The sequence below is a fragment of the Lontra canadensis genome, unplaced genomic scaffold (assembly GCF_010015895.1).
Source record: "Lontra canadensis isolate GAN:19392208 unplaced genomic scaffold, GSC_riverotter_1.0 scaffold47, whole genome shotgun sequence".
Classification (NCBI taxonomy): domain Eukaryota; kingdom Metazoa; phylum Chordata; class Mammalia; order Carnivora; family Mustelidae; genus Lontra; species Lontra canadensis.
In genome coordinates this window covers 11,883,756-11,899,360 of record NW_022631041.1, presented here as the reverse complement: position 1 = coordinate 11,899,360, position 15,605 = coordinate 11,883,756, and the positions used below count along the sequence as shown (strand labels likewise).

At 34.7% G+C, this 15,605-nt stretch overlaps 1 protein-coding gene across 9 annotated transcripts in view; it reads right to left on the bottom strand.

Annotated features, from left to right (window-relative positions):
- Positions 1-14,842, bottom strand: part of MYO6 (myosin VI) — an 87,214-nt gene extending 72,372 nt beyond the window's left edge. For all 9 annotated transcript variants that reach the window (XM_032873182.1, XM_032873183.1, XM_032873185.1 and 6 more), the window contains exons 1-5: positions 14,703-14,842; positions 9,610-9,679; positions 5,139-5,212; positions 2,113-2,242; positions 209-314 (exon numbers count right to left, since the gene is read on the bottom strand). In XM_032873182.1, the coding sequence (XP_032729073.1) occupies positions 209-314; positions 2,113-2,242; positions 5,139-5,212; positions 9,610-9,679; positions 14,703-14,819 (497 nt within the window). In that variant the 5' untranslated portion in view covers positions 14,820-14,842. The remainder of the gene's footprint in view (positions 1-208; positions 315-2,112; positions 2,243-5,138; positions 5,213-9,609; positions 9,680-14,702) is intronic.
- Between the last annotated feature and the right edge of the window lie 763 nt (positions 14,843-15,605).

Here is a 15,605-nt window from a genome sequence, read left to right as displayed (position 1 = left end):
AGTTGTTTAACAGGCAGAGAGTTTCAGTTTTAGATAAAAAAAAGTTCTGGAGATTGGCTGAAAAACAATGTGAATATACTTCATACTACTGAACTATACACTGAGAAATGTTTAAACTGTTAAGTGTTATGCTACAGATTTTTTCCACAAATTAAAAAAAATAAATAAACCTATTCAAAATATTCCAGGTTAGCTAAAAATGCCTCACCTTAGAACAAATTTTGTATTTTCTGTTTTGCCAGCTCCTGATTCTCCAGATACGATGATAGACTGACTCATCTTAAGCACCTTCATATCTCGAAAAGCCTTATCAGCTAGAGTCAAAATAACACGTTAATGATGAGCGGTGTACTAAATACAAATTTCCTAAATGATACAAAGTTGTTTTATTATCAAAGAACACTTACTCTTAAATGATAAATGTGTGTTTATAGATAGTAACACTTTAAAATAAAATCATTCAAAAGTGTTCAGAACATCTCTAAAAGTTTTTACTTTAAATGTCCTATCTTATTACGCTGACAGCTAAGTAATATGAAATCCAAATAAACAACTCTTATGTTTGTACTAGAATGTCTTCATATTATGAGCTGTGGCTCACTTCTTCCTAATTCCAGAGAAGATTAAAAAAAAAAAAGAATGCTCAATATACATATAATATATATAATAATACAATAATAATAATAATGATGATGATAATAATAATACAATATACACTGAAGTCCCAGGAAAATGAAGGCCAAGGGAAAAGCAAGAAGTAACAGCTACCAATTAAGAAATCTGGCAACCAAAAATTCATAACTGTAAAATCTGTGTGGTAGTAGTAGTATTACAAAGACAAGTTGAGCACAATTTTATTCTGTTAAATGGTCTTATAATAAAACAGTTGCAATTCAAAATTAGGTCCTAACCAATTTAGCTCTATAGGCAACTATTTCTTCATTTCAGACATGTGCTACCCATACAAATGAAGCTTTACAAATGGTTTTTACTGTATTGGGCCAAATGGAAACTACACGCAAGAGTATATTCATCCTTCTGACCAGGGGTTAGGATAAGGGGAAAATTTATCAACAATCTGTTCCACCCACTTTCATGATACTATTCTAGACATTTTTTTTAAGCAGTTAACAACTAAAAATAAGTCAGTCTATTTACATTTTAAACATATAATTTCTCTCCAGTGATGAGCTTGGTCATATTCAGGTTCTAAGGATTTTGAACCATTTTCTAGCTAATACAAAACATACTAATGCCTGTGAGAGCATCTCAGAACCAAAAGTCAATCCGCTATTGCACTGGATTTGGCTGACATATTCACTCTATCTAGTACACAAGTCAGCCAAATTGGGAAGTGAAGCCTGGTTTGGTCAAAACATAGGCATGAAAAGAAGGCCCAAAGAGAAACAGACTGCACTAAGAACTACTAACAAAACATGTCATCATTTAACTGCTGGTTTTGTCTGGATCCAAAGGGTTAACTAACATCTCTGTACTTGCAGTCACCAGCTATGGTAGGGGTGTGTGTGTGTCAAAAAAAACCCATCTCTGTGTTCCTCAGAGCTAAAGATGAGAGAAAAGCTGAGGCAAAAACTGCTGTCTTCCCCCATGGATTCCTTAGAGATAAGAAGCATGTATCATTTCTAATTCTTAACACTTATAGAGCCCTGATGCAAGATAAGGTAGGGAAGAAGTCTGCTCTTATGGCTCATATCTAAGCCTTAGCAACACCCTCACAAGTGATGACCTGGATAATGATGGAAGGCCTGGGCCTCAAAGCTATGAAGGAGGACACTTCTAAGATGGAGCTGATCGTGTCAAGGAGTCAAAAGAACCATTAGGTCAGCTTTTATTACATCCTACTTTCAAATGGGTGGACATATTTAGGAAGACACAGAGACATTTAACAAATATAATGATGTACAACTACCCCATGAGTTAGCTGCAAAAGTAGTCTTCTCCATCCTGTGTAAGATACATGCTCCTAAATAATGGCAATACATTCAAAATAGATAAAGGCCACCAAAATATGTATTCAACTCACAGCTTTTATTAATCCAAAAGAAAAACATTAAATTTGTACAATATAAGGAAAAAAATTAAATTACTTACCAATTGCAAAGACATGAGGTGGCATTGTCCCAAGAGATTTTCCTTGATATGACTTTATTGTTTCTGAAGAATATATTTTAGGTATGTCAAAGTATGGGTTCACTGCAATCAGAATGTTGGCGACATATGTCTAAATAGAAAAAGCGTGAACATAAAATTTTCCAATTACTATTTTAATCTAAAACTAAACAAGGCTCATGGGAGAAAGAAAATACAGCAAATAAGACACCTTTAATTCTTTATATAAATTAGGACTTCCAAATTTGCATTTCAAGCCCTAAACATATACTCTACAGGACCCGTATTTCTCAAATTCTTAATAAATACTTTCAACTTCTCACCCTGATATGCACCTCAAACTCAGCAGATCCAAAATCAAGATTACCTCTCTTGACTACCCTTTGCCTCAAAGAACACACTCTCCTCCCATATGCTCCTTCCTGCCCCCTGGTTCACAGCATCCCCACCAAGCCACCACAGACATTGAGAAAGAGGCTGAGTCTCAGCCTTTATTTCAATCAGCCTTCTTTGTTGACTCTACTTAAGAACTCTACTCTCCTACGTCTATTCCTACAGCTTGAGTCTTGGTCATTTATATTCCTCACCTGGACTACTTTATTTACCCTGTTACTAAAGAGCTTAAAGAGTGCACAGGATCCTCTAGGCCAGTCTCCATCACTGAAAGCCAAGGATTAATTTAGCGCTCTGGTGACCACTTGGTCCCACATTTTTGCAAAACAACGTATGTAAACCATTGCCTACAATATTGACAGGCTAAATGTTTAATGAGCAACTTCAGTTTGCTTTTAAATTTGGAATTTAACTGTGGCTCTAAAAGACCAGAAAAATGCACCAATAGGATTTATAAAATTCCTTGTGGGTAGAAAAAGAGTTGTGGTTTAGCAATTAGTTGTTGTTTATCAGCCAAACTAGGGCAGGCAGGACCATATTTTACTCTTTTCTGTTCCTAGTCGTAGAAAGGAAATGATGTGGAAACCAAGAACTCTAAGACTACTAATCTAAAATACAATGAATGCTCTCAAAAATGTTTACTGCGGTGGAGTAAAAAAAATCTTAAATTCCAGGTAATAATCTTTCTGTGGGAAACAAAGGAAAATAACAGAGATTTTAGTAGCAAATGAAAATGTTAAATTTGAGTTAGCTATTGTTCTACTTAAGTCTAAGGAAGAAAAGTGATAATTCTGGTTGGTGAGAAATAGAAAAAAATCAAATCTAAACTCTTATTCCAAACTGTTTCCAATTCTTCCATATGTTATAGTAATAATAACTATAGTTATGCACTGCTGATTTTTAATAGTTTTGTAACTAAAAGACATAATTGGCTAGGAAAAAACATACCAATCATGGCCTCAGGTAACTTTGAAAATACTGGTTTTCCAAACAGAAGCTGATGCCAGACAGTCACAATCTAACCGAGGTCATTTGCCCAACTGCATACATATTTTAGAAAAAGAAAGATCAAAAAATCTAGGAATAACCCTAAAATACTCCAGAGTGATAATAGACATTATACATGAAAAACAAAAACTAAAGCGGGTAATTATTTTTTATCCATCATGCAATTTAGGAAAAGACTTGTAGGTCAACTAAATGTGAAAAAAGACAACTAATATTCTTGAAAGTATAACTAATATGCATATAAATCCCCAGTTATTAATGGTCAGAGTCAGTAATGTGCAATACACTGCAACAAAGGAAATTTAGTAAAATAAAATAAATATGAGTGCTCTACCACCAAGTAATATAAGGCATGTACAGAAAAAATAGTGACCTTTTCTATTTGAAAGGTGATGTTTCCTGGTTAGCTCCAAATCAACCTTTAATGACTTATTACCACAGTTCAATTGTTTTAACAAGTTTAAAAAAATGTGTATTATTTTGGTAACTAAAACAGCATTTAGCATACAGCAGCTTCTCAATATTAGTCTGCTGATTGAGTGAATTTTGCTTCTAAATATACTTCCTATCAAAAATAGCCACATATCAACCCAAATATATCCTGTTCAGTTGATTTTGAAAAAAATCAAAAAAGAAAGTGAAGACTAATATTGTATACAATTGAAAGACGGCAAGTAAACTCTCCCGAAAAAGATAAGACTAGTTCTATTTCCCAGCTGTCACTATGTGGACAGATGGCAAAGACTAAAGGTAATTTAGTCAGAATTAAGTCAGTATAATTAGGCAAATTGATAGTGATATAAAAGATTAAGATTGCCATTTGATCTGGGAAGAGTCAAAGAAGCCATGTGTTTTCTTCTTTCAAAAATAATGGAGTCCCATCTTTACAACAGGAGAACTACATTTATCTCCAGCTAACAAAGGAATCTACAACTAGGTCATATTAGAATAAAACCTCATACATGCCCAATGAATAATTATAATTAAAACATACTAATTAAGTATCCATCTGAACAACGTGGTATAAACCTTAACTAATATTAAAAGCACTTTCTTTCATTTTTTAATGTTCTGGTTTTATAAGGTAAGTTATATAAGGTTTAATGAAATATTGCAACTATTAGGCTCTATGATCAGTGTTTTAGTGTTTTTGAGATTTCCTCAGGTACTGCTTTCCATTTTAATTTACATTTCTTTGTCACTAAAGTTTTTATTTCAATATACATTCTTTATCTTTTTAAGTTACCTTAACTTTTTGTAGGATAATATGGAAAGTGAATTAACTAAATGTATTTATAGATATATGCCAAAAATAAGAAATCAAAATCCCAAATAATTAGTGTTTTTTGAAACAACCAAATTGGACTTGTTAAGTTGGAGAGATATTAGATGATGTTCTGAATTCATTATTTCATTCCACAAATATTCATTAAGTGTTCAGAGCAGTAAACTAGAAAAAAAATCCTTATCCTTATGGAGGTCACACTCTATTCAACAGGCTCAGATAAAATTTTCCTGTTAGAAAATTTGAAGCTTGACAAAAACCACACAGCAGCATTTAAAACAATTATCCCCACAAAACCCCAAATCATCTGTAAAATACTTACATAAATTCTGTCTTTACTGTATCGAACTTTGATATTATGAAGAAGAGTGGCTTCATTTAAATACATTAGTGAACCTGAAACATAAAATTTGTAAAACACTAAATATTTGAAGAAGAAAAGTAAAATAAAACAATACTACCTTAATCTGAATCACTCTGATCCAAGCTAAAATCCACCTGGCTAGGTTAGATTTAATTCCATCTTTTTAAAACGCTGGGACATGTAAAACCCCAGAGGCCAATTTAAAATATATCCAGTTTACTTATGTGTTACAGTGGTATTTTTAAACAACGAATTTCCAAAAAGGCGAGTACATCTAGTGATTACAGGTGAGTACATACTAATGAAAGTTGGCTAAGAAGTTGAATACAAGTCAAGTGGAAATTAAGTACTACTTGAGTGCTGATTTTAATACTTTCAATACAACAAAGTGATTATACCAATCAAATCAGATGCTCAGAATTTTACAGAAAAATAAACGATAAAAGTTTAGAATGAGAAGGGACCATGAGATCATTCAGTCAGTGCCTTACATCTGATATGAAATAAGAGTCCCAGAAAAATTATATGTGTTAACCCAGCACATGCAGCTAATTAAACAATACAATCAGGGTAGAAATCTTGTTTTTCTGAAATCTGCTCTACTAATACATCAGAGTGCAATTCTCTCTCTCTCTCTCTCTCTATATATATATATATGCAGTATTATATATATATAATTGTTAACATACATTGTATCATACATTATCATAGTATAATATACTCTGACTTATTCTGTTCTCCCAGTCTAATATAGACTCTCTTAGCCCTCCACTCCCTTGGGTTTCATTTCTCCATTTCTACCACATGCTACAGTAGACAAAACCACTCTTTTTCCCCAACCACTTTGTTTCTATTATTAGCACTCTCTCTCTTCTCTAATTCATCCAGACTACTCAGCACATAAATCTAACTAAACTAGAACACTAATTAAATCTCTCTCCTCTGGGCGCCTGGGTGGCTCAGTGGTTAAAACCTCTGCCTTCAGCTCAGGTCATGATCCCAGGGTCCTGGGATCGAGCCTCACATCGGGCTCTCTGCTCAGCAGGGAGCCTGCCTCCTCCTCCTCCTCTCTCTTTCTGCCTGCCTCTCTGCCTACTTGTGATCTGTCAAATAAATAAAAATCTTTAAAAAAAAAAAAAAAATCTCTCTCCTCTTCGGGGCGCCTGGGTGGCTCAGTGGGTTAAACCTCTGCCTTCGGCCCAGGTCATGACCTCAGGGTCCTGGGATCAAGCCCCGCATCGGGTTCTCTGCTTGGAGGGAAGCCTGCTTCCCCCTCTCTCTGTCTGCCTCTCTGCCTACTTGTGATCTGTCTCTCTCTCATTGTCAAATAAATAAAATCTTAAAAAAAAAATATTTCTCGTTGGGGGGGTGGGGTTATTATGGACATTGGGGAGGGTATGTGCTATGGTGAGTGCTGTGAAGTGTGTAAACCTGGCGATTCACAGACCTGTACCCCTGGGGAAAAAAATATATGTTTATAAAAAAATAAAATAAAAAAAAAAATCTTTCTCCTCTTCAAAAAACATCAGTGAGTCTCTATCAACTACCAAAATCCATATTCAAGTCTGATAATCAAGGCCTTATTAAACCTGCATTCAACTCACCTTTTCATATAATTTTTATATAATTGTCCATAACTCCCTTTACTAACTAACTTGCAGGCAGACTAAACTACTTATCAAACCCAAATATATTCATGCATTGGACTCTACCTCTATATCTCTGTATGTCAAAAATCTACCCATACTTTAAGGTCTGTTCAAAAATTATCTCACAAAGGATAATTCCCCTACCACCACCACCACTAGAACTACTTTCTTCTTTGTACTTTGTTTATGGTGCTTACCACAGACCAGTCCTGTCAAACAAGAGTTTCCTATGATATCTACCTCAAAAAAGACTGTTTATGTCTCTACTGTCATATAATGCAGCCAGTTCACTTTCCAAGCACACATGTCACTGTTTTCTCTTCTTTCTTTCTTTTTTTTTTTTTCTTTTAAGAGAGAGAGAGAAAGACAAAAGGGACAGAAGAGGTGGAGGGAGAGGAAGAGAGAGAATCCAAGCAGGCTCAACGCCCAGTGTGGAACCCAACATGGGGTTAGATCTCATAACCCCAAAATCATGGCCTAAGCTGAAATCAGGAATCAGATCCTTAACCAACTGAGCTACCAGGTGCCCATCTCACTATTTTCTAATGCCATTTGTGGCAGAACACAACAAGAAGTTACTGAGTGAAGACTCCTAACAGTTGAAAGGCATCTTTCCCTTGAATTGAGAAAGATCTGGAGAAGGTAGGCAGCAGAGGTATATCTAGTCCGGCTTCTGGGCACCAACCTTTCTATATCCCTATACTACTTCCACCTTCATCCCCCAAGAGCCTGATCTACATGTCACTTTTTCTTATCTAAAACACAATGCTAAACCACTCCCCCTTCTCTCATATTCCTCTGAACTACCATTCTGAAATATCATTTACCTTTCCAAGTCTTAATGAAATAAAATAGCTTGAGTAGTACAATTTAAGAGGAAGACCCTTGTGTCCACTGGCAGATATTTCACTACATAGGGGTTTATTTAGTTTTGTTAACAGATATTCCTGTTAAGGCTGTGGGTGTGTATGGAAGGAAGTAAAGAAATAAGAGCAAGCTGTCATTCACATGTCAGTATGGGTTTAAATTATTAGTTTAATTTATTTTTTTTTAATTAAAAAATTTTAATTAAAATTTTTTAATTAAAAAAATTTTAATTAAATTTTTTCAGGGGAACATATTGTGGGATTAGGAATTCTAACTTAAAGGAAGCACAGAGAATATAATACAATCATGTTTTAAAATATTAATTTAAGAAATGGTTTAAAAGTAATTCAAAACCATTTATTATGTTTAGCTACATGTGGATATGTAAACAAAAAAAGCATTATTTTAATATACGAAAAGGATTAATTTGTAGTTCTGAATGTTCCGGCAAGTTTTAACAGAAAATAATCATTTCTCTGATTTTAAATACTGTAGAATCTCATTCTTTTGTTTCTTTCTTTCTTTTTTTTTTGTTTTGGTTCTGATTACTCTTCAAAAAAATATTATCCCATAAGATAAATTCTCCAGCAATTTTGGAAAGGAACTCCACATGTTTTTTTTTACTCAATCTCCTACACCTAATAACAACAGCTACCACTTGAGAGACTGTTAGAGGTCAGGTACTGCACCAAGCATTTTAAAAATATCATCTCTAAACATGCAATATACACATTATTACTCCCAATTTACAGGTGAAAAGCTCAAAGAGGAGAGATAAATTGACACAGGCACACAGTTTCCTAACAGCAGTCAGAATCAAAATTCAGGTTCTCCCTGAGTCCCTGGCTCTCCCATTACTCTACTATTCCATGCTGTACCATTCACATATGGGGACCTTACACACTTACTCAAATGTGAACTCCAGAGAAAAATCAACAAGGACAAAATACATTCTTTTCTCTTACCTTTTTTCTTCTTTTTTTAAGATTTTAGTTAATCTCTACACCCATTGTGGGGCTTGAACTCACAACCCCAATATCAAGAAATGCACGCTTTAACGACCAAACCAGCTGGGAGTCCCTTTCCTCCTTAAATGGAGAGTTCTTTATGTCAGACCCAATTAATGATACCCAGGATTCTTAAACAATGCCAAAGAGGGGTGCATGGGTGGCTCAGCAGGTTAACTGTCCAACTCTTGATTTCAGCTCAGGTCACTATCAGGGGCATGAGACTGACCCCATTTGGAGCCCAGTCTTGGGCTCCATGCTAAGTAGGGAGTCTGCTTCTCTCCTTCTCTCTTTCCTTTTGTTCCTTCCCCAGCTTACACACTCTCACCCTAAAACAAATAAATCTTTAAAGAAAAATACTGCCAAATAAAAAATAAAACTGCTTAACCTTGAAAATGTAACAATAAACATAGCCTGTTCACAAGGCTAAGATAAAATACAAGGTTCTAAAATCCTTTTCATTTAGTACTTACTATACATTTTTTTAATGTTTGTTTCCTTTAAACAGTGACATTAAATGGGTCCTCTTGACTCAACTTCCAAATTAGCCATATATACTACTATAAAAGCTATCTGATTCTAGATGAGCTTCAAAGTAACTCTTTCAAAACTGTTAACAAGAGATTTTTGGTTCAGACTTCATAGTAAATTATTACCATTTCCCACATTTACACAACTGAAATAACACTTTAAAAGGACATTCAAGACTCTTTCACCAAAGTACAAATGTGAGACAATAATGAATTCAGGACTTTTGAGCTCCTCCATTCACATGAACCTTCACATCAAAAGGCTACATTTCTTCTGAACCAGTATAGTATACCTAGTAATAAAACCACTAATTTACTTTTTGGAAGGATAACTTCCTTTACTGCACTGAGAACTATTTCTTGACCAGATACTTACAATTATCTTCCACATCTTTTTTGCTGTCTTCTTCTGCAGGGAACACTTGGTTTATGAGAGCCAAAAATGTCTAACAAACAAAACAAGAGCTCATTAAACTAGAAGCTTATAAATAATAAGAAAAATAAAGGAGATTAACTGGTTGCATACCTGTAATAACAGCAACAGTATGCTTTTCATTAAAATGTAATACAAGATCCTTCTATTTAATAAGACACTAACCCAAAAAGAGGATAATAACCTTACTCAAATATTATCCATTTACCATGAACATGAAATCAATAATGGAAATCAATAAAAAAGATTCTATGCTCTAACGCCTACAATGGGGCAAAACAAGAAGCATGTTAATATTAAATTTACATGGTATATACTTTAACATTTTTTCCTTAAATTTAATGTTTGTATATAAAGCAATTTTATTGTTTAAAAATATATATTAAATATGTGAACACTACAGAGTATTATTTAATTAATGCTATTGTTTGAGTAAAGCATATTAGACCCAAATTCCTATATAGAAATGTATCAGAAATCTAAACAGTATCCAAAACTATTTGGTCCATAAAATAATTCTGTATTTATTATACCACTTAAATGCTATGGCTCTAGCATTAAGATAGTATCTTGGAAGAGTGAATTAAGGTAGTATCAGCAGCCTGGATTTACTCTGTAAACTATAGCAGTAGTCTTATACTCACGCATGTATGTACATGTGTAGAACTATAATATTATTTTAAAATAATTGACAATTTTTCCTTAGAGTTTTATTTGATATAGATGGAAAGTTCAACCACAGGAGTAACTGTAATTGTTTGAGAAGTATAAATTTATAGATAACTGTTAGAATGACATGAATAAAATTTAATACTCTTTAGATGTAATTTGAGATCACTTATTCTAAGTCACACCCAAATTAGAAAACTGTTAGGCCTAAAAACTCTGGAAGTTACTTATTCAGAACCCAGCACACATGCTCTTAATGTTATAAATGTGCAAAGGTTTACAAGATAAATCACAAAATCAGAATTGATCCATAATGTACATTAAATATACTAATGGCAATATAAAGCAATCTATAACTTATAACAATTATTCTATAGGAAAAGGTATTCAAAAATAACTGCTCATGTCACAGACATTAGCCTTCATTCACAGCTATGGCAAAGGGGTTAAGGACTCGCCAGACCCCAGATTTTGGTTCTTTCTTGTTTGGAGACACAACAAATATAAGAGGCTCCTGAAAGTGGGGCAGCAGTGGAAGACAATAAATTCCTAAAATGGGAAGGTTAAGAGCAGGGATAAGAGGCCAGTAATGAATCTTAAAAGATAGTTTCTCTCTCCCCTTCATCCCCCAATCATCACCAGCCCTCATCTCCTCCCCTTTACTGCCTACTCAGTGAGAAAGAAAATTTGTTTCATTAAAGCAATTGTTTTCTTTTTAGAGGGAGGATGCATTTTCTCCTATCAAGGGACGATCACATAACAAAGCACACATTGATCACCAGCAGTAAACATCTACTACACATCAAACACAGCATATCAAGCTACAGTGACAAACGGACCAATAAAAGTCTCTGCATTTGAGAAGATTACAGTCTAGTAGGGAGGAGGAGAGAAATATAAACAAATTATCTCTGATAAAATATTACAGGCAGCTAAGAATTTTTAGCACTCCTCCAAAGAACAAATAATCAACAGTAAGTTCTACTGCATGGGAGGAGGAAGGAGAGACTGGGTATCTGTGGGAAAATTTCAGAAAGGAGGTGACCTCAGTCTTAAGAGATAAATAAAATTTGCTAAGCAAAAAGCTATGGAGAGTGTCAAAAAGAGCACTGTGAGCAAGGACACAAAGCACCCAAAACCACCTGATATATGGTGAGGGCATGATAAATACTGGAGAGGAAAGATGGAAGAAAAGGAAAAACAGACACACAAGTATAAGCATATGGCAAGAGCATGAGGAGGAGACTGTTGACTGATAAAAGATAAGACTAGCAAAGTGGAGAGAAAAAGACAATGTGGACCCATAATATGCCATATACTTAGGGCTTTAGCCTAAAGTCCAGTTTGCTGCAAATAGGGAACATGAAATCAATTTAGAGGTTCAAGACAGCATTTTTAACAGCAAAAAAGATATTTAAAAACATCAGAATGTATCACATGTGATAAGGATGTTTAATTTATGAGTATGCATACACACACAATACACATACTTGTTGACATACATAATCTATTTCTTATAAATATATACACATGCACAATACACACATCAAATGCAATGTAAAATCCATTTCTTACTATTGGCCACAATCAAAAAAATTTTAAAGCCATTACTATCATCAGACATGTTCCCCACCAGAGCTACTAATTCCCTCTTCCATGCTTCTACTATATCAGCAAACAGATCTACTTGACTTGTCCATCAATTTATGCAATTAATTTTTTCATATTTAAAAGATCATGTTCTCTCTACCACGAACTACCTAAGCAAAAGACTGTTACTCTTATGGATCTTCTCAACTATATGGTTATTATGACATGTTATAATTTATTAAGACCCTGATGAGAGAGTAAGAGAAAAAATTAAAATTAGAACCAATCCCTGAGAACTTGTTAACTTCCAAAAAATGTTTATGGAAAGAAGCTTCTTAGTTTATAGAATTAACTACAGATCCACAAAGCTTTCATAACTCCACAATTTAAATTTGAAATTTTTTTTTTAAGATTTTATTTATTTATTTGACAGACAGAGATTACAAGTAGGCAGAGAGGCAGGCAGAGAGAGAGGAGGAAGCAGGCTCTCTGCTGAGCAGAGAGCCCGATGTGGGGCTCGATCCCAGGACTCTGAGATCATGACCTGAGCCGAAGGCAGAAGCTTTAACCCACTGAGCCACCCAGGTGCCCTGAAATATTTTTATTGCTTCTATGTATGTACAGATTAATACCAATAAGGCAAAGTTGGAAGCATGCAAATATTTAAAATAGGAAAAAGCATATACTCATAAAGTTTCCTCTATGCCTGAACTGAATTATTTTGTCACCTGTGAATAAAACAAAATATATACAACAGAATATACCTAGGAAATAATACTTTTCATTTCACTGCAGCCTTCAATTTACTGTCCTTATAAAATATGCTACACAAAAATGAAAAAAAAAAACTTTTTAAGGATACTGAAAAGCTCACTAAATTTCTATAACCCTAAATATGCTACTTTGACATACTGGTAATTTTGAATTAAATGCTCTTCAGAAGGAGCAAGTGCAAGAAAGCCATTCTCACCCTCCTTTTTATCCCTGAAATCAGGAGATAAAATTCCTATGTGAAAAGTGCCCTGCCTGTACCAGGCAGAAAGAAGATATTCTTATCACCAGAGAAAGGGAATCAAGGCCAAGACAAATCTATACAAACTCTGTCATACTAACTCTTACCTTCCTAATTCCTTCACCACAATGTACTGCCCCTAACCTAAACCCCTATGTCTTATCAATTCTTCACAAATTTATTGTTTCTTCGTCAAAAAGGTGTAAGAGCTTTCTGCTCTGGTCACTTCTTTGGATCTTCATTCTCTTGTGAAGATATACACATACACATATACACATAAAAATGTAATAAAAATGGTATGCTTTTCTACTGTGAATCTGTCTTATATCAGTTTTATTCTTAGGTCCACCTGGAGACCTAAAAGAGTAGAGGAAATTTTCCCTCCTCTACAACTTCAAATATATGAAAATAATTGAGCTTATTTCTTAACTCTGTCATTCTCTGAACATGTACAGCACTGTAAGTACAAATAAGTACTTGTTAATAAGAGGAAAAACTAGAAACACTTCGTGTTTTCTTTCTTGAGAGTATCTTTAATTGGCCTCCTCTAACACAGCACATTATATATTATGCATTTAGGTTCCTGGGTTGTTTACAGTAACAGAATAGTTTTCTCTGTGAAAAGACCTCATGAGAGATCCACCTTGTTTTTCTAAGGTTCCCAGAAGGATGGCAGTCATATGGCATTAGTTAACCATGTATCAGTAGAATATAAATTATTCATGTACAGTCACAGAGTCCAAAGTAAACAGAAATGACATCAACAAATTTAGTCAGAAGATCTGTTTAACAGGAATATTTATTAAACTAAAAATTGTGAAGTTCTCCCACAAAAACAGACCTTATAGTCCCCATGAACACTCAGAGAGACTCCTGATCACATTTTCCCCAAACACCCATTTCATAATACTATCTAGTCTAAGGAAAAAAAGAAATAGATGCCATGTATACAAAATTAAAATACGCTTTTATGTTTTAAAAACTATCATTATAACAAAAAAACCCCTATCATTATAGTGAAAATATTAATAATAATAGATGGGTTTGCAACACTTAAGTATCTTAAAAAAAAACTATCTTTATTTAATAGAAATATATTTATTCCAGGGGCGCCTGGGTGGCTCAGTGGGTTAAGCCACTGCCTTCGGCTCAGGTCATGATCTCAGGGTCCTGGGATGAGCCCCACATCGGGCTCTCTGCTCAGTAGGGAGCCTGCTTCACCCTCTCTCTCTCTGCCTGCTGCTCTGCCTACCTGTGATCTCTCTCTCTCTCTCTGTCAAATAAATAATTAAAAATCTTAAAAAAAATTTTAGAAATATATTTATTCCAACCCCACGTTAATAAATTTAATAAAAAGCTTTAAAAAAATCATCTAGAAGCTAAAGCAAAAAGCAAAATTTGATAAAATCCCATTCACTTCCCATATTTTCGTTTTATAACATGTTGACTACATTACAGATACATGAGCTTTAGCAATATAGTATAAGGAATAAAAATGTTATTGTTCATATTTTATCATAGAGCTATACCTTAAGAATGAGATAATAAAAGGCTCACTAGATTTCTGTCTGATTTTATGATAGGACATCACTTTTTCTCTGGGATGTATACTTACACAATAAATTAAATAACTCACTAGAAAACTAAGACTCACTTACCAGAAAATTGCTTTCCCTTACACTGTGCTAGGAATATCTATTTCATTAAGAAGGAAGATATCTCTAGAAAAAAAATCAAATTTTGAAATCTCAGCTGAGAAACTCACCTTGCCTTTTTGGTTCAAGAGTTCAATTGTTAAGCTGTCAGGGCCAATATCTACAATATTGCCCATCTGAAATCCATCTGTAGGGTGTGGTGCCCAAACGGGCTTTCCGTCCTCCATTTTTGAAGGGAGGGTCCACTATCTCCTGTTTGAAAGGAACAAATAAAACAACATGAATAACTCTGGAAATAAAAAATAAATAACATATCTTTCTAGAAAGCTAACATGTAAGTTGCAATTCACAGAAACACATGTTGGCCCCGCCACAAGTAATCCCCACCTCTCTCCATTTTGCCAACCCTGACCCCTTTTATCCACCTTTAGATAAGGACCAAGAAGAGACTATACCCTCAAGTAACACCTGCTCTGTTACTGCCTTCCTTCAACTGTGACTGTAGTGGAGTACGACACTTTGAGCAGTACAAAAACTGGGAAAAATGGTCACAATTTTTACTTAATGCCCCACTGTAGCTGGTAACAACACTTCCTTTTATTACCTCAAGTATTCTGAATCACACGATAAATTCAACAGCTGTGGGACGCCTGGGTGGCTCAGTTGGTTAAGCAGCTGCCTTCGGCTCAGGTCATGATCCCAGCATCCTGGGATCGAGTCCCACATCGGGCTCCTTGCTTGGCGGGGAGCCTGCTTCTCCCTCTGCCTCTGCCTGCCATTCTGTCTGCCTGTGCTCGCTCTCTCTCCCTCTCTCTCTCTGACAAATAAATAAATAAAATCTTAAAAAAAAAAAAAAATTCAACAGCTGTCGCAGGAATAGTTGTTATTGTGTGGAGTTAACTAAGAGTTTAACAAAAGTCATCTTAAACCTGAGGGATAAAAATGAGACATGTGAAAGACTACCTCCCCTGAGAAACTTATCCCGATTATCTGAGACAACAGGAATGCCTCAC